Source organism: Schistocerca nitens, chromosome 4 (assembly GCF_023898315.1).
Source record: "Schistocerca nitens isolate TAMUIC-IGC-003100 chromosome 4, iqSchNite1.1, whole genome shotgun sequence".
Lineage (NCBI taxonomy): Eukaryota > Metazoa > Arthropoda > Insecta > Orthoptera > Acrididae > Schistocerca > Schistocerca nitens.
In genome coordinates, this window is record NC_064617.1 from 286,340,181 (window position 1) to 286,363,938 (window position 23,758).

The window sequence follows — 23,758 nt, forward strand, 5'->3', positions numbered from 1 at the left end:
TCCCACCCTCTCTCTCTCTCTCTCTCTCTCTCTCTCTCTCTCTCTCTTTCTCTTTCTCCATATTTTTCTTCCCCATTCCCTCCACGCCCCTTCCCTATTTCTACTTTTGTTTTAGCAAATAATCAGCGGCTGCGCTGAGGTTTCCTAAGTATTATTAACATAAGGACAAGATTGGTTATTTCTCTTTTGATAGCCTCTATTATTTCTTGGTTTTGTTTACAGCTTCTTGTATAGTCACGCCACGTGTAGACGGAAGTTCTTTGTAACATCGGACTGCTGCCTTTAGCTCCTTTTCCATGCACTACCGTGGACCTGACAGTATTATCTGTCTTCCTTTGATAGTAGTCCTAAATTTACGTATTCAAATACCAGAACACAATAAAAAGAAGAATTGAAACTTCAGATGCTTCTTGGTCATTGTCTTTTGTTGTCCAACTCATAATGGAGCATCCAGGTGTCGTTCTAGTCAGAAATGTCGTTACTGGGACGACTAGAGCACCGGAACTCACCTTGGCTGCTACGCTCCCATTTGTGAAAGCATCAGTCAGCTTGCACAACCTTTTTGCCCTGGTATTGTGCACTGTAATTTTATAGTCTTCAGTCCAAAGATTGGTTTTTGTATCTGCCTACGCTAGTCTGCCTTGTGTAAGCCTCTTCATCTCTGCGTAACTACTGCAACCTACACTCATTTGAACCTACTTAAATACTGGAGCCTCGGACTCTACAGTTTTCATCCCCTGCACTTCCCTCCACTAACAAACAAACCATTTCTTGATCCCTCAGGATGTGTGCTGTCAAACGATCCTTTCTTTTAGCTAGGTTGTGCCACACATTTATTTTGTTCCCAGTTCGACTCAGTATCTCCTCAATAGTTATTCGATCTACCTACCTACCCCTTAGCATTCTTCTATAGCACCACATTTCAAAAGCTTCAATCGGCTCTTTTCATATACTGCTTATCATACAAGGCTGCACTCTAGACAAATATCTCAAGAAAAACTCCCTAACACCTAAATTTATATTCATTGTTAACAACTTCCTGTTTTTCAAAAGTCCTTTTTTGCTATTACTAGTAGACATTTAATGTCCTCTGACTTCGGCCATCATCATTTATTTTTCTGCCCAAACAGCAAAACTCAGCTACTTTCAATGTTTCGTTTCCTAATCTAATTCTTTCAGCAGCGCCTGGTTTAATTCTACTCCATTACATTACCTTTCTTTTACTTTTGTTGAAGTTCATTTCGTCACTTCTTTTCAAGACACTATTTATTTCGTTCAACTGTTCTTCCAAGTATTTTGTCCTCTCCAATATCCTGCCGGGAAAAATTTTATAACTGCTCGTCGTTCCTCCGCGTTATATACATCTAAAGGCTTTACCATCTAAACTTAGCTCCACTTATGAATTTAGATGGCGGAGCCTTTACATATATGTAACATATACGCAAGGCCACCACCACCGAAACTGAGAAGGGCAGCAGAATCTAGAATATGCAGCTGCCCTTCTCAAAATGAGCATATGATGCCATCTGTTAGCATACGTTAACATTTCCTGAAATCTTGTATCTTTCCTTCAAGAGCGTGTGTTCACTACTTGTAATAATGCCAATATGATGTTTCAGGATTGCAACCGGTCGTCGTTTACTACCACCATGTGGACACCTGCCAGACATCTTCAGGCGAGCCGTCTAAAACTCACGTCAGCTCCTCACTCGCTCAGTTTGTTAGCGAGCTGTATGCAGTTCGTGCATCTTTTTTGCTGGGTCAAGCACAGTGACAACGGACAGCGCCCTCCATATTGTAAATGTGAAACTCCTGATGTCCGGTGGGTTGACCCTAGCCGTGGCCGTCGGCGTACTTGCTGACAAGGGAACCTCCCCATCGCACCCCCCTCAGATTTAGTTATAAGTTGGCACAGTGGATAGCCCTTGAAAAGCTGAACACACATCGATCGAGAAAACAGGAAGAAGTTGTGTGGAACTATTAAAAAAATAAGCAAAATATACAAACTGGGTCGTCCATCTGTAATATAGGCATTATTAAGGGCAGTGTGAGACGATGAGCGCCGTGGTCCCGTGGTTAGTGTGAACAGCTGCGGAACGCGAGGTCTTTAGTTCAAATCTGCCCTCGACCGAAAACTTTAACTTCTTATTTTCAGTTTATGTGACAAACTCTTATGTTTTCATCACTTTTTTTGGAGTGATTATTACATCCACAAGAAAACCTAAATCGGACAAGGTAGAAGAATCTTTTTACCCATTCGCTAAGTGTACTAGTTAGGTGGGTCGACAACATATTCCTGTCATGTGACGCACATGCTGTCACCAGTGTCGTATAGAATATATCAGACGTGTTTTCCTGTGGAGGAATCGGTTGACCTATGAACTTGCGATCAAATGTTTTCGGTTCCCATTGGAGAGGCACGTCCTTTCGTCTACTAATCGCACGGTTTTGCGGTGCGGTCGCAAAACACAGACACTAAACTTACTACAGTGAACAGAGACGTCAATGAACGAACGGACAGATCATAACTTTGCGAAAATGAAGAAAGCAAGATTTTCAGTCGAGGGGAGATTTGAACTAAAGACCTCTCGTTCCGCAGCTGTTCACGCTAACCACGGGACCACGGCGCTCCTCGGCTCACATTGCCCTTAATATAGCCTATCTTACGCATGGACGACCCAGTTTGTATATGTTGCTTATTTTTTCATAGTTCCACACAACTTCTTCCTGTTTTCTCGATTGATCTGTGTTCAGTTTTTCAAGGCCTATCCACTGTGCCAATTTATAACTAAATCTGAGGGGGGTGCGATGGGGATGTTCCCTTGTGAGAACAAATCGTAGAAATAATGGGATTCCATACGTTATCCAATTGAAAGCCGCTTTCCGATACAGAACCCTTGTACAGAGTGTCCATTAAGTCCCGTTATCATTTCAAAAAATCATAACTTGAAAACTGTTAGTGATAGAGAATCGTAATTTACTGTAAAATGTTCAGCATCTCTCAATGCTGTTTCCCTCGACCCTTGTTGCCGATTTGACTTGGAGTACATCAAAACGTTGCCAGACGCGGAGAAGATGTAATGTGTCATCCGATATGCAGAATCCACATATGTGACAAAGGTACTGCTGGATCATCGACGCCAGTATAGGAGCGCACCACCGACAAGAACAATCATTATCACGTGATTCAGAAACTTTAGAGAGACAGCCAGTGTCGTGCTGGTCCCATCGCATCGCTTCCACTCTCTCCTGATGTCACACCATTCGGCTTCTTTTATGGGGTTACGTCAAGGATGGCGTGTACACAACACCAGTCAATGACATTGTTGTCTTTCGTGCACGATTCAATCAAGGACAACTGTTGGTGCACAATGCAGACCCGACCATGGACAGAAAGCGAATATCGCCTTATGTTTCACTAGCGACGAACTGACTTTGGACGCCTTTTAGAAACAGCTTATGTGACTGGATTTGTGATTTCCTGTCAGAGAGGTCACAGTTCGTAGTAACTGACGGAAAGTCATCGAGTAAAACAGAAGTGATATCTGGCGTTCCTCAAGGTAGTGTTATAGGCCCTTTGCTGTTCCTTCTCTATATAAACGATTTGGGAGACAATCTGAGCAGCCGTCTTAGGTTGTTTGCAGATGACGCTGTCGTTTATCGACTAATAAAGTAATCAGAAGATCAAAACAGACTGTAAAACAATTTTTAAAAAATATCTGAATGGTGCGAAAAGTGGCAGTTGACTATGAATAACGAAAAGTGTGAGGTCATCCACATGAGTGCTAAAAGGAACTCGTAAACTTCGGTTACACAATAAATCAGTCTAATCGTCTAATCTAAAAGCCGGAAATTCAACTAAATACCTAGGTATTACAATTACGAACAACTTAAATTGGAAGGAACACATAGAAAATGTTGTGGGGAAGGCTAACCAAAGACTGCGTTTTATTGGCAGGACACTTAGAAAATGTAACAGACCTACTAAGGAGACTACCTACACTACGCTTGTCCGTCCTCTTTTAGAATACTGCTGCGCGGTGTGGGATCCTTACCAGATAGGACTGACGGAGTACATCGAAAAAGTTCAAAGAAATGCAGCACGTTTTGTATTATCGCGAAATATACGAGAGAGTGTCACAGAAATGATACAGGATTTGGGCTGGAAATCGTTAAAAGAAAGGCGTTTTTCGTTGCGACGGAATCTTCTCACGAAATTCCAATCACCAACTTTCTCCTCCGAATGCGAAAATATTTTGTTGACACTGACCTACATAGGGAGGAACGATCACCACGATAAAATTAGGGAAATCAGAGCTCGTACGGAAAGATATAGGTGTTCATTCTTTCCGCGCGCTATACGAGATTGGAATAATAGAGAATTGTGAAGGTGGTTCGATGAACTCTCTGCCAGGCACTTAAATGTGATTTGCAGAGTATCCATGCAGATGTAGATGTAGATACTGAAGTAATTGAACTGTTTCAGTGAATCAGGAGACGAGGTAAGCCTCCCGTAAACCTTGTTTGGAACCGGGGGATAGGATCTATTTTTAATTTATTTCTGGGATACCGTTGTCCATTACTGCTGACAGAAATCAAACCCTGTAGCATGAGGGTGATTTGGGTAACCGCAGGAGTACAGCTGCTGTTCTTCGGCACAATGGAACTGGAGAGTCGTTGATTTACGAGGAAGAATACGTTGGCGCAAGTCGTTGGGATGTAAAATTTGTACCAGGGTACATACCAGGCCGGGCACCCTCTATTTCCACGATGGGATCTCAGCGAAGACTACCCAATACGCCGAGGGCTCCGGCTAGTGACAACCAACCAGACAAGTCGAGTTTCGGGGCGCTGTCTGCTGGCAAAGTAGTCTTGCAACAAAATTATGATAGTGACGCATACGCTGAACGCAAAAAGAGCGCTCATAAATTGTGCGACGTGCAGATGTCTGACTGGTACCCAGATGAAATATAGTGCGTAGTAGTAAACGACGACGAGAAGCATTCCTGAAACATCGTGGAGTATTCAGAAACCCAGGAAAATTTCGAGATTAACATGGTGTTAGTTACTGGTACACCTCGTAAATGCAGAGACCCAGGAATGGTGGGCCTCACAGTTAGTAAAGTGGAGTGGCTGACAGAAGGTCCTTTTTTTTTCAGTTGGGCCTGACGGTGACAGCGCCGAGCAAGGCAGCAGCCGCCCCCACCCCCGTCACCACCCCGCGACCTCCACCGCCGCCGCCACCACCAGCGCCACGGAAGCGATTGCTACACCTCAAGGCCATTAATTTCGTCGACGAACCCAGTGTGAGTATCTGGCTTACTTTATTCGTGATCTCGACTGAGCTGATATTCTCTTCTCAGATAATCAAAATCGTCCTGTTTCTACCAGGGTACACCAATAAGTATTTGCACTTTCGTTCTAATCGTCTTTAGGTTGGCAGTGCAGCTTAGTACGCTCGCCAGCAGCTAGATGGCACCGTTATCTTCGTTTGTGCCAGGCTACAGAATTGTCACATCTGTCTGTTTTGCGGTTTTCGGAAGTAAACTTGGTTGCCCCCATTTTCCACGTGCACCAATGAAGAAAAGCGTTCTGTAATCATTTTCTTGTTGTCTGAAGGTGTGCAAGGAGCTGAACACCATAGAAGACTTTCAGCATAATGCAGGGGCAGTGGTTTACCACGGCGAAGTGGTTGCCAGTGGAGTGAACAATCCGTAAGCAGTCGAACGAGTTTCAAAATGGTTCAAAAGGCTCTGAGTACTATGGGACTTAACATCTGAGGTCATCAGTCCCCTAGAACTTAGAACTACTTAAACCTAACTAACCGAAGGACATCACACACATCCATGCCCGAGGCAGGATTCGAACCTGCGACCGTAGCGGTCGCGCGGTTCCAGACTGTAGCGCCTAGAACCGCTCGGCCACACTGGCCGGCCGAACGAGTTTGATGGATGAGAAAACAGCGGGACGTACAGTCATCCCTACCAGTGATGCCAACATTGAGCGAACCTGTGAGGCCGGTCGTGGTGACCGAGCGGTTCTAGGCGCTACAGTCGCAGGTTCGGATCCTGCCTCGAGCATGGGTGTGTGTGATGTCCTTAGGTTAGTTAGGTTTAAGTAGTACTAGGGGACCTATGACCTCAGAAGTCCCATAGTGCTCAGAGCCATTTGAACCATTTTTTTGAACCTGTGAGCAGATTCGAACTACTGATGGGTGAGTGTCAATGAAATGGCAAACATAACGCACAATAGTCATGGTTCTTTATATTACTTCGTCACTAACAAGCTTAATTTTCGTAAAGTTTGTGCAAGATGTGACTCAAAACAACTCAGGAGCATGGGTGAGGTCGTGAAACAATGTGTCACCAGCTATTGGACCGACATGTTAACGAAGGCAAAATATTTTTGAAGCAAATCATCACTAAAGGAGAAATGTGGCTTCATCATATTGAACCAGAGGAAACATCAGACTGTGGAATCGAAACGCCTCATATCTCCAGCGAAAAAGAAATTCAAGAATAAAATATTCTCAGGTTTCAAGCCAGGTCAAGTGGTTAACTGCCCATGAGCTTCCGGCAGATATCTCCTCCGTCATTGTCAAGTGGTGTGTATGCCACCACCGTGCTTATACAGGGTGGTCCATTAATAGTGACCGGGCCAAATATCTCACGAAATAAGCAATAAACGAAAAAACTACAAAGAACTAAAGTCGTCTAGCTTGAAGGGGGAAACCAGATGGCGCTATCGTTGGACCGTTAGATGGCGCTTCCATAGGCCAAACGAATATAAACTGCGTTTTTTTTTAAATAGGAACCCCTTTTTTATTACATATTCGTGCAGTACGTAAAGAAATATGAATGTTTTAGTTGGACCACTTTTTTCGCTTTGTGATAGATGGCGCTGTAATAGTCACAAACGTATAAGTATGTGGTATCACGTAATATTCCGCCAGTGCAGACGGTATTTGCTTCGTGATACATTACCCGTGTTAAAATGGACCGTTTACCAAAGGTCGATATCGTGTTGATGTCTGGCTATTGTGATCAAAATGCCCAACGGGCGTGTGCTATGTATGCTGCTCGGTATCCTGGACGACATCATCCAAGTGTCCGGACCGTTCGCCGGATAGTTACGTTATTTAAGGAAACAGGAAGTGTTCAGCCACAAGTGAAACATCAACCACGACCTGCAACAAATGATGATGCCCAAGTAGGTGTTTTAGCTGCTGTCGCTGCTAATCCGCACACTAGTAGCAGACAAATTACGCGAGAATCGGGAATCTCAAAAACGTAGGTGTTGAGAATGCTACATCAACATCGATTGCACCCGTACCATATTTCTACGCACCAGGAATTGCATGGTGACGACTTTGAACGTCGTGTACAGTTCTGCCACTGGGAACAAGAGAAATTACGGGACGATGACTGATTTTTTGCACGCGTCCTATTTAGCGACGAAGCGTCAGTCACAAACAGCGGTAACGTAAACCGGCATAATATGCGCTATTGGGCAACGGAAAACCCACGATGGCTGCGACAAGTGGAACATCAGCGACCTTGGTGGGTTAATGTATGGTGCGGCGTTATGGGAGGAAGGATAATTGGCCCCTATTTTACTGATGGCAATCTAAATGGTGCAATGTATGCTGATTTCCTACGTAATGTTCTACCGATGTTACTACAAGATGTTTCTCTGCATGACAGAATGGCGATGTACTTCCAACATGATGGATGTCCGGCACATAGCTCGCGTGCGGTTGAAGTGGTATTGAATAGCATATTTCATGACAGGTGGATTGGTCGTCGAAGCACCATACCATGGCCCGCACGTTCACTGGATCTGACGTCCCCGGATTTCTTTCTGTGGGGAAAGTTGAAGGATATTTGCTACCGTGATCCACCGACAACGCCTGACAACATGCGTCAGTGCATTGTCAATGCATGTGCGAACATTAAGGAAGGCGAACTACTCGCTGTTGAGAGGAATGTCGTTACACGTATTGCCAAATGCACTGAGGTTGACGGACATCATTTTGAGCATTTATTGCATTAATGTGGTATTTACAGGTAATCACGCTGTAGCAGCACACGTTCTCAGAAACGATAAGTTCACAAAGGTACATGTATCACATTGGAACAACCGAAATAAAATGTTCAAACGTATCTACGTTCTGAATTTTAATTTAAAATCCTTCCTGTTACCAATTGTTCGTCTGAAATTGTGAGCCATATGTTTGTGACAATTACAGCGCCATCTATCACAAAGCGAAAAAAGTGGCCCAACTAAAACATTCATATTTCTTTACGTACTACACGAATATATAATAAAAATGGGGGTTCCTTTTTTTAAAAACGCAGTTGATATCCGTTTGACCTATGGCAGCGCCATCTAGTGGACCAACCATAGCGGCATCTGGTTTGCCCCTTCAAGCTAGACCAGTTTCGTTCTTTGTGGTTTTTTCGTTTGTTGCTTATTTCGTGAGATATTTGGCCCGGTCACGATCAATGGACCACCCTGTACAGCCGCGCTACCGTCAGTGACGCCACTGGTGCTCAGTCCCGCACCATATATGGAAATTTTCTGGTGGTACGACCACTGCGCCCGCTTCAACGCCCAAATCACAGGATCCCAGCCCGTACTCAGTTTCAATCCACCGTCTTTATTGAGGGTGTTGTCCGATGCTTGTAGATTTTGGGACACAGAGGACCAGTTTTACCTTTTTTGTCCCGTGGCTGAGAGAGCGACGCCGATTAATGAACCCAGGCAGCAAGAACAAATTTTTATTTTAACTCGTAAAATGAAAACAACGAAAGAGTTATTTGGGTGTGAAGCAGCACTACTTGATTCCAGCCCAACGATAGCCACTGACTGGGAGAGTTCTTACAAGGGTGACGTCACTGCAGCCGTATTGGTGGAGAGCAGTAAGGCTCTAGGACAGTCAGGGAGAGGGGTCCTGGTTAAACGAAAGCCCATAGCCGCTCGGAGGTAGGGCTGTTGATAAAATATCGACGTGTCTAATATCTGATATTTTTATTTTATATGATTTTCAGAATTTTCGGTAAATATTTGAAGCTGTTCTTTTGAAATTGTAGTAAAACACAATTTTACTTTCATTGTGTGAAGCAGTCTTACTACTTTTTGAGCTTTTATACTGTCCAGTCTTTCTCTTTGATTGTGTGAATTATAGGTGGCACAAAAGTAGTAGTCTGATTGCAGTAGTGGGGGCGGGGGTGGCATGTGAGTGGAATAAAAAGATATCCGATGTGAAGAAATAGCACATCATTTGCGTTAAAATTGTTAGTGTGCTTTTTCTTCACATGGGCATTCTTCAAAAACAGTTGCTGAAAATGATGAACAAAAATCTAAATGACAAGACAGGTCTTTGCAGTGGGCAGAGACGTCTGAAAGGAAATGTTGACGTTATCGGGGCTCGGCGTTACCAACGGAAACCGCCAAGTTTAGCTTCACCACGCAATTTTGACACTTCAGCTGTTAGGTCGCTAGCGTTGGCAGAAATGAAAAAACAGGGAAGTGGAGACGAAGTGTTTCGGACAAATCCGAAATGTGGCGAAACTGAACGACGGACCCATCGAACACCTTTTATTGTGCCACTTATATGCAATTAGCATTGCTGGCAAAGTGGTTATCTCTAACATGCATCGTTCTGCATTTAATTTTTACTCTAAGGGAGCAGAAGTTTCGCTGGGAAGCCCTTACACATCCGCCGGCCGCGGTGGCCGTGCGGTTCTAGGCGCTCCGGTCCGGAGCGGCGCTGCTGCTACGGTCGCAGGTTCGAATCCTGCCTCGGGCATGGGTGTGTGTGATGTCCTTAGGTTAGTTGGGTTTAAGTAGTTCTAATTTCTAGGGGACTGATGACCACAGCAGTTCAGTCCCATAGTGCTCAAAGCCATTTGAACCATTTGAACCTTACACATCCTCCATTCAATCCTGATCTCCCCCCACGAATTTTCCATATTTTTAAGCCCTGAAGAAAGACATTCGCACCCGTCGGTGTGCTTCAAACGAAGATCGCACGCCTTGGTACAATCATGGTTAGTAAGCAACTGGAAACATTTTTCCATTGTCTCATATTGGGATGAATTTACTGACAGTTAAGGCGATTACTTTTGAAATAATAAACAGTTCATTTACTTTTTTCCATCCGTCTAGCTTTCATTTGACTACCCTTTATATCACATTGTATTAGCTGCAATACCTCTGTAATAAAGGTATCACAAGTAATTGTTAGAGCGCGTTGTACCCAGTTGCTACACTCCCTGTCCCTCACAGTATTCCATGAGATAAAGTTTATAAAGTTTATTCCATATTTAATCATTTTGTCGATGTGTTGCAAATCAAACATAACACAGTTCAAGATAGATTACAAGATTTAGGTAACAAGAAACAGCACATATGTGTTCCAGTTTATCATCATCCGTTAGAGTAAATGTTGTTGTTATTGCGTTTAAATCTGTCACAAAGTCTATCAAGGTTCTTCGACTGGGACATTTGGTTGTCACTAATAGCGTCAATGACCACGAGACCTTAAACTGAAAGAAGAAAAAAAGACAGGGGTTTTTGTTGTGATCAGGCAAAACTGTTTTTGTCTCGCCATAACTGTAGGTTCCTTAATTGTTCATCAAACTAAAACACATAAAGTATTGGCCCTTTTGCCCGCCCGGTTGGCCGTGCGGTCTAGCGCACGGCTTTCCGGGCAGGAAGGAGCGCCTGTTCCCCGGCACGAATCCGCCCGACGGATTTGTGTCGAGGTCCGGTGAGCCGGCCAGTCTGTGGATGGCTTTTAGGCGGTTTTCCATCTGCCTCCGCGAATGCGGGCTGGTTCCTCTTATTCCGCCTCAGCTACACTATGTCGGCGATTGCTGCGCAAACAAGTTCTCCACGTACGCGTACACCACCATTACTCTACCACCCAAACAAAGGGGTTGCACTCGTCTCGTGTGAGACGTTCCCTGTGGGGTTCACCGGGGGCCGAACCGCACAATAACCCTGGGGGTTCGGTGTGGCGCGGCGGAGGCGTGAGGTGGACTGCGGTAGTCGTCGTGGGGTTGCGGACCACATTCAGCTGTGACGAGGACGGAGCCTCTCCGTCGTTTCTAGGTCACCGGTTAACATAACATAACATAAGATTGGTCCTTTTTACTTAACTTTGACACACTTCTTCTCCATAGGGATACTGGATGATTTATAACTGTCATTGATCAACAAATCATCACCTGCTGCACTTATTAAGAAACTGTTCTCTTGAGATACAATGTTCAACATTTACTAAAGAACAGTTTCATCAAAAAGTTAAACAACTCGTTGGTCCTACACTGCGATGTCGACTCCTTCAGATGAGATCACGAACTGCGGCAGAGCTCTTCCATGCTCGGCTCTATATTGACCTCAGTACGAGGGTGCTGCAGGCTGAGAGGGGAGGCGTGGTCTTCAGGACGCCACCTGTACGTCGTTGCAGATTGCAGCAAGCCCTCGCTAATGTCTGTGGTATCGATGTGCGTTGCCGACTTTGGTGTGGCAAATGCGATCTCTGGACTGCATCACAGTTACGAGGTGACACTAGGCCGTGGTCCGCCCCCGGTAGCTGAGTGGTCAGCGCGACACAATGTCAACCCTAAGGGACCGGGTTCGATTCCCGGCTGGGTCGGAGATTTTTCTCCGCTCAGGGACTGGGTGTTGTGTTGTCCTAATCATCATCATTTCATCCCCATCGACGCGCAAGTCGCCGAAGTGGCGTCAAATCGAAAGACTTGCACCTGGCGAACGGTCTACCCGACGGGAGGCCCAAGTCACATGACATTTACTAGGCCGTGAAGTGAATTACTTGTGCTGCCTGTAGTCTCTTAAACCTGCAAATTCCTCTGTTGCGTAGCTTTTGAAAGGTATGTGCTAAGGTCTGATCAGGGTAGTTGCCAACCGCAATGTGGAACGAGTATAATATCTTTGAGTAGGAGGATCTTTAATGGTTAAGAGAGACGGGCACGCGCAGTTAAAAAAAATAAAAAAAAAAACAGAGAGTCGCAGCTAGGTGCCCGGAGGAAGCAGACGTATGGTGACAGCGTTAAGACTTTAGCACATAAATGAGAGAAGATATATAATCATTTCAAATTGGTTTTTGTTAGATAATGTTCAGAGTTAGGATCTGTATGTCCAAAGTTTGACACAGTAAGCGTTTTGTAAAATTTTTTGTAAGAGTGATTCGTGCTAGAAAAATGTTTGAAACGGTAGGTTTTGTGTATGACTTAAAATTTTAACAATATATATATTGAGATCAACATTGTGTTTAAATCTAACAGCCTGAATCATAATCCACATCCTTTGCTTGTACTGAATATGAAAATGAGTAGTAAAGTAAAGTTGCGTACCAATGAAAGAACCAAGTAAACATCAGGGCCAAAAGTTAATTTTCCAGTACCATCTTAATGCCATTGCACAAACGGCATTATTCTCTTCCGCGCGGGATTAGCCGAGCGGTCTTAGGCGCTGCAGTCATGGACTGCGCGGCTGGTCCCGGCGGAGGTTCGAGTCCTCCCTCGGGCATGGGTATGTGAGTTTGTCCTTAGGATAATTTAGGTTAAGTGGTGTGTAAGCTTAGGGACTGATGACCTTACCAGTTAAGTCCCATAAGATTTCACACACATTATTCTCTTAAACTTGATTGCTGAGTCAAATACATGTTGCATTTCTTGCAAAATGGAGGAGTGCAAGAAACAAGTTCACAGACGCAGTCAGATGCAGGTTTGCTGAATAATAAATTTAGAACAATCGCCGGCCGTCGTGGCCGAGCGGTTCTAGGCGCTACAGTCTGGAATCCCGTGACCGCTACGGTCGCAGGTCCGAATCCTGCCTAGGGCGTGGATGTGTGTGATGTCCTTCGGTTAGTTAGGTTTAAGTAGTTCTAAGTTCTAGGGGACTGATGACCTCAGATGTTAAGTCCCATAGTGCTCAGAGTCATTTGAACCATTTTTTAGAACAATCTTATCGTAATAAATGAAAAGCACCAGTTTGCTTTTGTTCTACAATATTATTTTTATTGCTAACCGGTTTTCGGCTTACAAGGCCATCTTCAGACATTTACTGAGTTATATCACCAAAGAAGTTACATGTTAGCAGACAACATTGGAAGAGAAGTAACACATCTAGAGTGAAGTAGAAACATACAGTGAGTAACATCTTTGCAATGAAATAGTAAAAACTGAACAGTATATAAATAACAATGGAGTTGACAGGAAAACCTTTAGCACAAAATAGGAATAGCATGCCTACATAACAGTTTCTATTAATAAACAAAACTAATGAAATAAGACAAAATTAGTACTAGACAAGGCTGCATCAAGAGGTATGAAAAATGGAGAGTGATACACAACCAATTAAAAAAGAAGAGACAGTTGTCAATGTAAATACAGAGTACACGAGGAACTTAAACAATACCAATAAGATAAACAGAAATTAGTAAATGCAGGAAAATTGAGGTGTTTGAGGGAACCTACAGTTTGAGAGTGTGGTGGTACTGTATTTTAACATTAACACTATAACCAAAGCAGTGGCTGTATACCAGTTTACATTAAATAAATGAGCAAAGTAAAATATGAACAGTATTTGATGAGACAACTACAAGGGGAGTTAAACATGGACAGTAATACAAGTACAAGTTAAAAGCAATCCCTTAAATATTGAAACTACAGCATATGTGGAATACAAAGACAACTGCAACAAATAAAACAACTTAATGACTACAGGAAAATGGGAATATGTAGAAAGAGAGAGTGTGGGAAGTAATGAACAACAAAGATGATTATATGAAGTTTAGGAGAGGGGAAGAGTTGAGTTGTGTCTGGTCATTTAGGATGAGATCTGGACTGTGAGCAAGATGTTTGTTAATTTCCAGGGCTTCTACTTTGCTCATTTATTTAATGTAAACTGGTATACAGCCACTGCTTTGGTTATAGTGTTAATGTTAAAATACAGTACCACCACACTCTCAAACTGTAGGTTCCCTCAAACACCTCAATTTTCCTGCATTTACTAATTTCTGTTTATCTTATTGATATTGTTTAAGTTCCTCGTGTACTCTGTATTTACATTGACAACTGTCTCTTCTTTTTTAATTGGTTGTGCATCACTCTCCATTTTTCATACCTCTTGATGCAGCCTTGTCTAGTACTAATTTTATATTATTTCATTAGTTTTGTTTATTAATAGAAACTGTTATGTAGGCATGCTATTCCTATTTTGTGCTAAAGGTTTTCCTGTCAACTCCATTGTTATTTATGTACTGTTCAGTTTTTACTATTTCATTGCAAAGATGTTACTCACTGTATGTTTCTACTTCACTCTAGATGTGTTACTTCTCTTCCAATGTTGTCTGCTAACATGTAACTTCTTTGGTGATATAACTCAGTAAATGTATGAAGATGGCCTTGTAAGCCGAAAACCGGTTAGCAATAAAAATAATGTTGTAGAACAAAAGCAAACTGGTGCTTTTCATTTATTATTATAATGTTGTTCTACCAAGAACCGACGGAAGATTCTGTTAATATAACAATCTTATCAATGATACTTTCACTCTGTTTTTGCAAATGGCACACAGACGTGCACCGCCTTCTACAGCCAGCTTGCCCGCGTGTGCAGCCCATGTTTGTAGTGTGGCTGGTGTGTGACGTGTTGTGTGTGCTCTGCCCGCAGCTGCGCCTGGCGGCGCTGAACGAGCCGCTGGCCGGCGAGATGCACGGCGTGCGCGGCGCCGACCACGCGTGCTACCGGCAGGCGCGGCGCGCCGGTCTGCGCGGCACCTTCCGCGCGCTGCTCGCCTCGCGCGTCCAGGATCTCAGCTCCATCGTGCGGCCCTCCGACCGTCGGCTGCCCGTCGTCAACATCAAGGTAACACTCCACACCACGCCACGGAACACGCCCACCGGCGCTCCACTAATACACTACTGGCCATTAAAATTGCTACACCAAGAAGAAATGCAGATGATAAACGGGTATTCATTGGACAAATATATTATACTAGAACTGACATGTGATTACATTTTCACGCAATTCGGGTGCATAGATCCCGAGAAAACAGTACCCAGAACAACCACCTCTGGCCGTAATAACGGCCTTGATACGCCTGGGCATTGAGTCAAACAGAGCTTGGATGGAGTGTACAGGTACAGCTGCCCGTGCAGCTTCAACACGATACCACAGCTCATCAAGAGTAGTGACTGGCGTATTGTGACGAGCCAGTTGCTCGGCCACCATTGACCAGACGTTTTCAATTGGTCAGGGATCTGGAGAATGTGCTGGCCAGGGCAGCAGTCGAACATTTTCTGTATCCAGAAAGGCCCGTACAGGACCTGCAACATGCGGTCGTGCATTATCCTGCCGAAATGTAGGGTTTCGCAGGGATCGAATGAAGGTTAGAGCCACGGGTCGTAACGCATCTGAAATGTAACGTCCACTGTTCAAAGTGCCGTCAATGCGAACAAGAGGTGCCCGAGACGTGTAACCGATGGCACCCCATACAATCACGCCGGGTGAACGCCAGTATGGCGATGAGGAACACACGCTTCCAATGTGAGTCCACCGCGATGTCGCCCAACATGGATGCGACCATCATGATGCTGTAAACAGAACCTGGATTCATTCGAAAAAATGACGTTTTGCCATTTGTGCTCCCAGGTTCGTCGTTGAGTACACCATCGGAGGCGCTCCTGTCTGTGATGTAGCGTCAAGGGTAACCGCAGCCATGGTCTCCGAGTAGATAGTCCATGCTGCTGCAAACGTCGTCGGACTGTTCGTGCAGATGGTTGTTGTCTTGCAAACGTCCCCATCTGTTGACGCAGGGATCGAGACGTGGCTGCACGATCCTTTACAGCCATGCGGATAAGATGGCTGTCATCTTGACTGCCAGTGATACGAGGCCGTTGGGATCCAGAACGGCGTTCCGTATTACCCTCCTGAACCCACTGATTCTACACTCCTGGAAATGGAAAAAAGAACACATTGACACCGGTGTGTCAGACCCACCATACTTGCTCCGGACACTGCGAGAGGGCTGTACAAGCAATGATCACACGCACGGCACAGCGGACACACCAGGAACCGCGGTGTTGGCCGTCGAATGGCGCTAGCTGCGCAGCATTTGTGCACCGCCGCCGTCAGTGTCAGCCAGTTTGCCGTGGCATACGGAGCTCCATCGCAGTCTTTAACACTGGTAGCATGCCGCGACAGCGTGGACGTGAACCGTATGTGCAGTTGACGGACTTTGAGCGAGGGCGTATAGTGGGCATGCGGGAGGCCGGGTGGACGTACCGCCGAATTGCTCAACACGTGGGGCGTGAGGTCTCCACGGTACATCGATGTTGTCGCCAGTGGTCGGCGGAAGGTGCACGTGCCCGTCGACATGGGACCGGACCGTAGCGACGCACGGATGCACGCCAAGACCGTAGGATCCTACGCAGTGCCGTAGGGGACCGCACCGCCACTTCCCAGCAAATTAGGGACACTGTTGCTCCTGGGGTATCGGCGAGGACCATTCGCAACCGTCTCCATGAAGCTGGACTACGGTCCCGCACACCGTTAGGCCGTCTTCCGCTCACGCCCCAACATCGTGCAGCCCGCCTCCAGTGGTGTCGCGACAGGCGTGTATGGAGGGACGAATGGAGACGTGTCGTCTTCAGCGATGAGAGTCGCTTCTGCCTTGGTGCCAATGATGGTCGTATGCGTGTTTGGCGCCGTGCAGGTGAGCGCCACAATCAGGACTGCATACGACCGAGGCACACAGGGCCAACACCCGGCATCATGGTGTGGGGAGCGATCTCCTACACTGGCCGTACACCACTGGTGATCGTCGAGGGGACACTGAATAGTGCACGGTACATCCAAACCGTCATCGAACCCATCGTTCTACCATTCCTAGACCGGCAAGGGAACTTGCTGTTCCAACAGCACAATGCACGTCCGCATGTATCCCGTGCCACCCAACGTGCTCTAGAAGGTGTAAGTCAACTACCCTGGCCAGCAAGATCTCCGGATCTGTCCCCCATTGAGCATGTTTGGGACTGGATGAAGCGTCGTCTCACGCGGTCTGCACGTCCAGCACGAACGCTGGTCCAACTGAGGCGCCAGGTTGAAATGGCATGGCAAGCCGTTCCACAGGACTACATCCAGCATCTCTACGATCGTCTCCATGGGAGAATAGCAGCCTGCATTGCTGCGAAAGGTGGATATACACTGTACTAGTACCGACATTGTGCATGCTCTGTTGCCTGTGTCTATGTGCCTGTGGTTCTGTCAGTGTGATCATGTGATGTATCTGACCCCAGGAATGTGTCAATAAAGTTTCCCCTTCCTGGGACAATGAATTCACGGTGTTCTTATTTCAATTTCCAGGAGTGTATATTCTGCAATCGCGATAGGCTATAATCCGACCTTTATCAAAGTCGGAAACGTGATGGTACACATTTCTCCTCCTTACACGAGGCATCACAACAACGTTTCACCAGGCAACGCCGGTCAACTGCTGTTTGGGTATCAGAAATCGATTGGAAACTTTCCTCGTGTCAGCACGTTGCAGGTGTCACCACCGGCGCCAACTTTGTGTGAACGCTCTGAAAAGCTAATCATCTGCATATCACAGCATCTTCTTCCTGTCGGTTAAATTTTGCGTCTGTAGCACGTCATCTTCGTGGTGTAGCTGTTTTAATGGCCAGTAGTGTATATTTTCATGAACGAACTTTAGTACAAAATCAGCCACCAAAGGAAAATTATTCCAAATACTCATCAGAGGCACTCCACAAAAAGCGATTTAATTTGTGCCCTCACGTTCTCTTTTCTTTACAAGCATAGGGCATGGAAAGGTTATTCATAATATAGTTCTATTGAACTGTCGGTTTTAAAACGGTTACCAGTTGCCAACAAATTGAGTTTTCCTGGACACAGAGCTACGTAAACAGGTATGTACGATCAGTTTTTGGGGAAAGGGTATTGTACACTAAAACATATTGAAACTACTAGAAAAAATACAACCAAAAATATGTATCTTTTGAAAAATGTTGGCATGACTTCACGGGATTATGCTAATTCCATCTTTTGGACCAGCATACTTTGTTGACACTGACGACGTCTCTGTCGATAGGGCCCTAAAGTGGAAGAAAGAAAACAGGCAGTGGTAGCGAAGTGATGGTAGGCCGTGACATCGTAAACTCACTTTTTCTGCCTGTAGTCAATCCAGCAAATGCTATAATGAATGCCTTACACCATATATTCAATATGAAAATTAAATCAATAAAATCTCTATGCAAAGCCACGAGATACTGGCATATCTTGCATGCTTAATTAACAGTAGACGAAAACTTACATTATCTTTCCTCTCCAGGGCGAGATGCTCTTCCACTCGTGGAAAGAAATTTTCAACGGGAACGAAGGACTGCTGCCCGAGGATGTAACGATATACAGTTTCAACGGGAAGAACATAATGAAAGACAGCATGTGGTAAGCACTTATGTATAATCCATTGGCATTTTCTCTTAAACGGGTATTTTTTAGCTTTTAAAAGAATTGCAAAGAACTAGTTTCTCACAGTGGATGGTAAGTACTATGGTAGTATATACAGCAATGTCAATATAGAATAGCCTGCCTGGGTGGCCGAGCGGTTCTAGGCGCTACAGTCTGGAACCGCGCGACCGCTACGGACGCAGGTTCGAATCCTGCCTCGGGCATGGATGTGTCTGATGTCCTTAGGTTAGTTAGGTTTAAGTAGTTCTAAGTTCTAGGGGACTGATGACCATAGAATAAACTCGAGTTATATATTATCCCCCCCTCCCCTCTAAGAAATTTTGAAGGCGTATCTGAGTTGATAGTTGTGAAAGAGATATTTGTTTTCTTCTTGTCTTCAAATTTATAGCTCAGAAGATAGCTCAGTTATCTTTGAGGCATCAGAAATACTGGAAGTGTAACAGGTGAACAATGTAAGCGAGAACGACAAATTCGCATAGAATGTCACATTCTGGAACTACAGAACTGTTGGTGTTCAGCGTCTCATTGGATGACAGTACTTTCTTTGAATCGTCTTACTGTAACCAACCGCTAAACCTATCGTAACCTCTGTTTTCGCAACCATGTAGTATCTGATTGACTCAGTCAGGCACTAATAGGCCTCTACTGATCTATTTCAGAGGCATCTCGTAACTGTTAAACAGTGCGTGGCTGAGGACTCTCATAGCGAGCTCGACAGCTGTGGCAGTTTCGCTGACCTTCAGTTGAATTAACGGTCGAGAAAGGTGGTGCCGAGAAAGTACACTGTAAGCTTAACGTGTTCGTCCAGCCATGTGTGAACACTTCTATCGGTCTGGATAGACGTACTGCGTCAATAATGGAATGTAGCTATACCGATAAGCCCATGAATTTTTATCTGCTGCAGAACGTTCTTAAGTCGAGAATAACTTTCATAGAACACAATGCAGTGCATTTCGACTCCAGGTGATCGCTCGCTAGTATGTGCTGCGTCGGATTCATCGTTCAAAGCAATTGAAAAATTATGTCGCAGTCCTTTAAGTAACGAGGACAAATTAACCTTACAATCTTACAGACCGATCGAGGAGGGGTTAGTTAAGACATCCGACTCGCACTTTGGGAAGTGCGGGGTTCGAATCTCTGTCCGACTATCCTGATTTAGGTTTTTAGTGGCTCCTCTAAACAGCTGAAGGTGAATGCTGCTATGATTCCTCTGAAAGCGAGATAGATGAATTCCTGTGCAATCCGAACCTTATGTTCCACGGCTAATAACCATGTCTTTAAAGGGACAGTAAATCCATAGCTTCCATTTTCTTACTGGATGATATTACTTCCCTCAGGAAATATGAACGGCTGGACCTTATCTGGTATCTTAACCAAATTGGTGAAAGTTTGTTTGCCTGAGGATTAATAAAACATTCGTCACATAATAGTACTTCTTCCACGGCGTTGTGTTAACACAGTAACGGTTGCAAAATGTTGGGACTTGGATGTTTCTCAGCGCATACCTCCATGTTCACGTGACTCAAGCAGAAACAAAGAGATAGAATGTCACAGAGAGGCAACACCGCGATTGTGAAGCAAATTCTAGTCGCAGACGTCGATTGCGTGACGTTCAGAATGAGAAGACATCTTCCGAAAAATTCAGTTTGGGACCATTCTTCATGTGGTTTAATATACTCTTTACTATACATAAGATATATCCAAAAAAATTAAATTGGAAACCCTGCAGAAGATACGTTTTCCCCTTGTTACGTTAACCGACCAAGGACGTTGATGGTCAACTTGCCGTAACCGGTGGGGTATGTCTACAATCCAATAATGCATGTTATGTAGGTTAACGCTACCATGGTTTGTGAATGTAGCCTCATCGGAAAGTGGTACCTCAGCAAAGAGCGTAGGGGTCGCTTGCATTTGCTGACGTGCTCATCCACAAAACATTAACCCGCTATGGAAATCAGCGCCATGAAGTTCTTGATGCAGTGACACTTGGTATGGATGATACTTAAGACGATGCAATATTGTGACAATACTACCTACGGACATAACGGTATCGTAGTGTAATTGCCACGCGCTTACCCATGGGCTGTGGCGCACTGCCACCAGTAGAGCTGCTTCATTAGCTTCTCCTGTAACACATTGACGTCGTTTCCTTTTGCCTGTCTGTACGATGCCATCAGAAATAAAAGCGTTCACGATCTTGTAAAAGAACGACTGAGAGCGAATTTTCTCTGGAAAACGCTCGGCGTGTAATGCAACCAGTAGCCTCATCATATCTCCTACATTCTCCATAGTTCAGGATCATTTCAATATTTTCTTCTGTGGTTGCAACATTAAACGTCCACTTGCACGTCTGTTCTCCAAATGATAGTGGATTTGCAGGCAATAAACACTGTACAAGTATTGTAATGTTTAAAGCCGCTATCTGTTCTACACCTGCACCATAGGAGACCTCCGGTCGCAATGTACTGCCTGTTATGATCCGTAGTATTCCTCTACATGGCCACGGTGGTGCGTGGAGTAGTCCCCTATTCGATATGAATACAACGTTGTGAATGGTGGTGGTGGTGGTTAGTGTTTAACGTCCCGTCGACAACGAGGTCATTAGAGACGGAGCTGAAGCTCGGGTTAATGAAGGATTGGAAAGGAAATCGGCCGTGCCCTTTCAAAGGGACCATCCCGGCATTTGCCTGAAACGATTTAGGGAAATCACGGAAAACCTAAATCAGGATGGCCGGAGACGGGATTGAACCGTCGTCCTCCCGAATGCGAGTCCAGTGTGATAACCACTGCGGTTGTGAATGGGATTACTAATTATAAGTTGTGAAATACTGGCCTGTCCCACCCTCGCAGCATGGAGGTGGGGTCCCGTGTGCCATTGGATATTCAAGGGCCATTGAGTAGCATGTCGTAAATTACGATTGCGTACCCATTTCTATTCCTCCGATTACAGAGCCATCTGTGGCGAAACGAAGGAAATGCTTTGGACAAAAGTATATAGATTTTGCCGTAGTATCGTAATCTGCAATAAAAAAGGGGGGTTCCCATTGAAGATTTCAAAGTTGTCTCCCGCCACGTACGCACGGGGTGGGGTGGGAAGTGGAGTGCGGTATCATTGGATGTCCCTCTCCAGACAAAAAAATTGGAATTATAACTTTTTTATGTGATATGTAGTTTTCGGGATATTTCAATGTCTTAAGTTAAAAAGGCAATCGTAAAATGCGTTTTAAACAGATACGTGCCGAGTAAAACTGTGAGGGACGGGAAAAACACATCGTGGTTCAACAACAAAGCTAGGAAACTACTGCGAAAGCAAAGAGAGCTGCACTGCAAATTTAAACGCAGCCAAAACCTCTCAGCCAAACAGAAGTTAAACGATGTCAGAGTTAGCGTAAAGAGGGTTATGCGTGAAGCGTTCAGTGAATTCGAAAGTAAAATTCTATGTACCGACTTGACAGAATGTCCTAGGAAGTTCTGGTCTTACGTTAAATCAGTAAGTGGATCGAAACAGCATATCCAGACACTCTGGGATGATGTTGTTGTTGTTGTTGTGGTCTTCAGTCCTGAGACTGGTTTGATACAGCTCTCCATGCTACTCTATCCTGTGCAAACCTCTTCATCTCCCAGTACGTACTGCAGCCTACATCCTTCTGAATCTGCTTAGTGTATTCATCTCTTGGTCTTCCTCTACGATTTTTACCCTCCACGCTGCCCTCCAATGCTATATTTGTGATCCCTTGATGCCTCAGAACATATCCTACCAACCGGTCCCTTCTTCTTGTCAACTTGAGCCACAAACTCCTCTTCTGCCCAATTCTATTCAATACCTCCTCATTAGTTATGTGATCTACCCATCTAATCTTCAGCATTCTTCTGTAGCACCACATTTCGAAAGCTTCTATTCTCTTATTGTCCAAACTATTTATCGTCCATGTTTCACTTCCATACATGGCTACACTGAAGTTAACAAATTTCTCTTCTTCAGAAACGCTTTCCTTGCCATTGCCAGTCTACATTTTATATCCTCTCTACTTCGACCATCATCAGTTATTTTGCTCCCCAAATAGCAAAACTCCTTTGCTACTTTAAGTGTCTCATTTCCTAATCTAATTCCCCCAGCATCACCCGACTTAATTCGACTACATTCCATTATCCTCGTTTTGCTTTTGTTGATGTTCATCTTATATCCTCCTTTCAAGACACTATCCATTCCGTTCAACTGCTCTTCCACGTCCTTTGCTGTCTCTGACAGAATTACAATGTCATCGGCGAACCTTAAAGTTTTTCTTTCTTCTCCGTGGATTTTAATACCTACTCCGAATTTCTCTTTTGTTTATTTTACTGCTTGCTCAATATACAGATTGAACAACATCGGGGAGAGGCTACAACCCTGTCTCACTCCCTTCCCAACCATTGCTTCCTTTTCATGTCCCTCGACTCTTATAACTGCCATCTGGTTTCTGTACAAATTGTAAATAGCCTTTCGCTCCCTATATTTTACACCAGCCACTTTCAGAATTTGAAAGAGAGTATCCCAGTAAACATTGTCAAAAGCTTTCTCTATGTCTACAAATGCTAGAAACGTAGGTTTGCCTTTTCTTAATCTAGCTTCTAAAATAAGTCGTAGGGTCAGTATTGCCTCACGTGTTCCCATATTTCTACGGAATCCAAACTGATCTTCCCCGAGGTCGGCTTCTACCAGTTTTTCCATTCGTCTGTAAAGAATTCGCGTTAGTATTTTGCAGCCATGACTTATTAAACTGATAGTTCGGTAATTTTCACATCTGTCAACGCCTGCTTTCTTTGGGATTGGAATTATTATATTCTTCTTGAAGTCTGAGGGTATTTCACCTGTCTCATACATTTTGCTCACCAGATGGTAGACTTTTGTCAGGACTGGCTCTCATAAGGCTGTCAGTAGTTCTAATGGAATGTTGTCTACTCTTGGGGCCTTGTTTTGACTTAGGTCTTTCAGTGCTCTATCAAACTCTTCACGCAGTATGATATCTCCCATTTCATCTTCATCTACCTCCTCTTCCATTTCTATAATATTGCCCTCAAGTACATCACCCTTGTATAGACCCTCTATATACTCCTTCCACCTTTCTGCTTTCCCTTCTTTGCTTAGAACTGGGTTTCCATCTGAGCTCTTGATATTCATATAAGTGGTTCTCTTTTCTCCAAAGGTCTCTTTAATTTTCCTGTAGGCAGTATCTATCTTACCCCTAATGAGATAAGC

At 44.5% G+C, this 23,758-nt stretch overlaps 1 protein-coding gene across 3 annotated transcripts in view; it reads left to right on the top strand.

Annotated features, from left to right (window-relative positions):
- The window catches only part of LOC126251885 (collagen alpha-1(XVIII) chain-like), a 733,026-nt gene that overhangs the window by 705,190 nt on the left and 4,078 nt on the right, over positions 1 to 23,758 (top strand). For all 3 annotated transcript variants that reach the window (XM_049952585.1, XM_049952587.1, XM_049952586.1), the window contains 3 exons: positions 5,160 to 5,306; positions 14,704 to 14,898; positions 18,383 to 18,498. In XM_049952585.1, the coding sequence (XP_049808542.1) occupies positions 5,160 to 5,306; positions 14,704 to 14,898; positions 18,383 to 18,498 (458 nt within the window). The remainder of the gene's footprint in view (positions 1 to 5,159; positions 5,307 to 14,703; positions 14,899 to 18,382; positions 18,499 to 23,758) is intronic.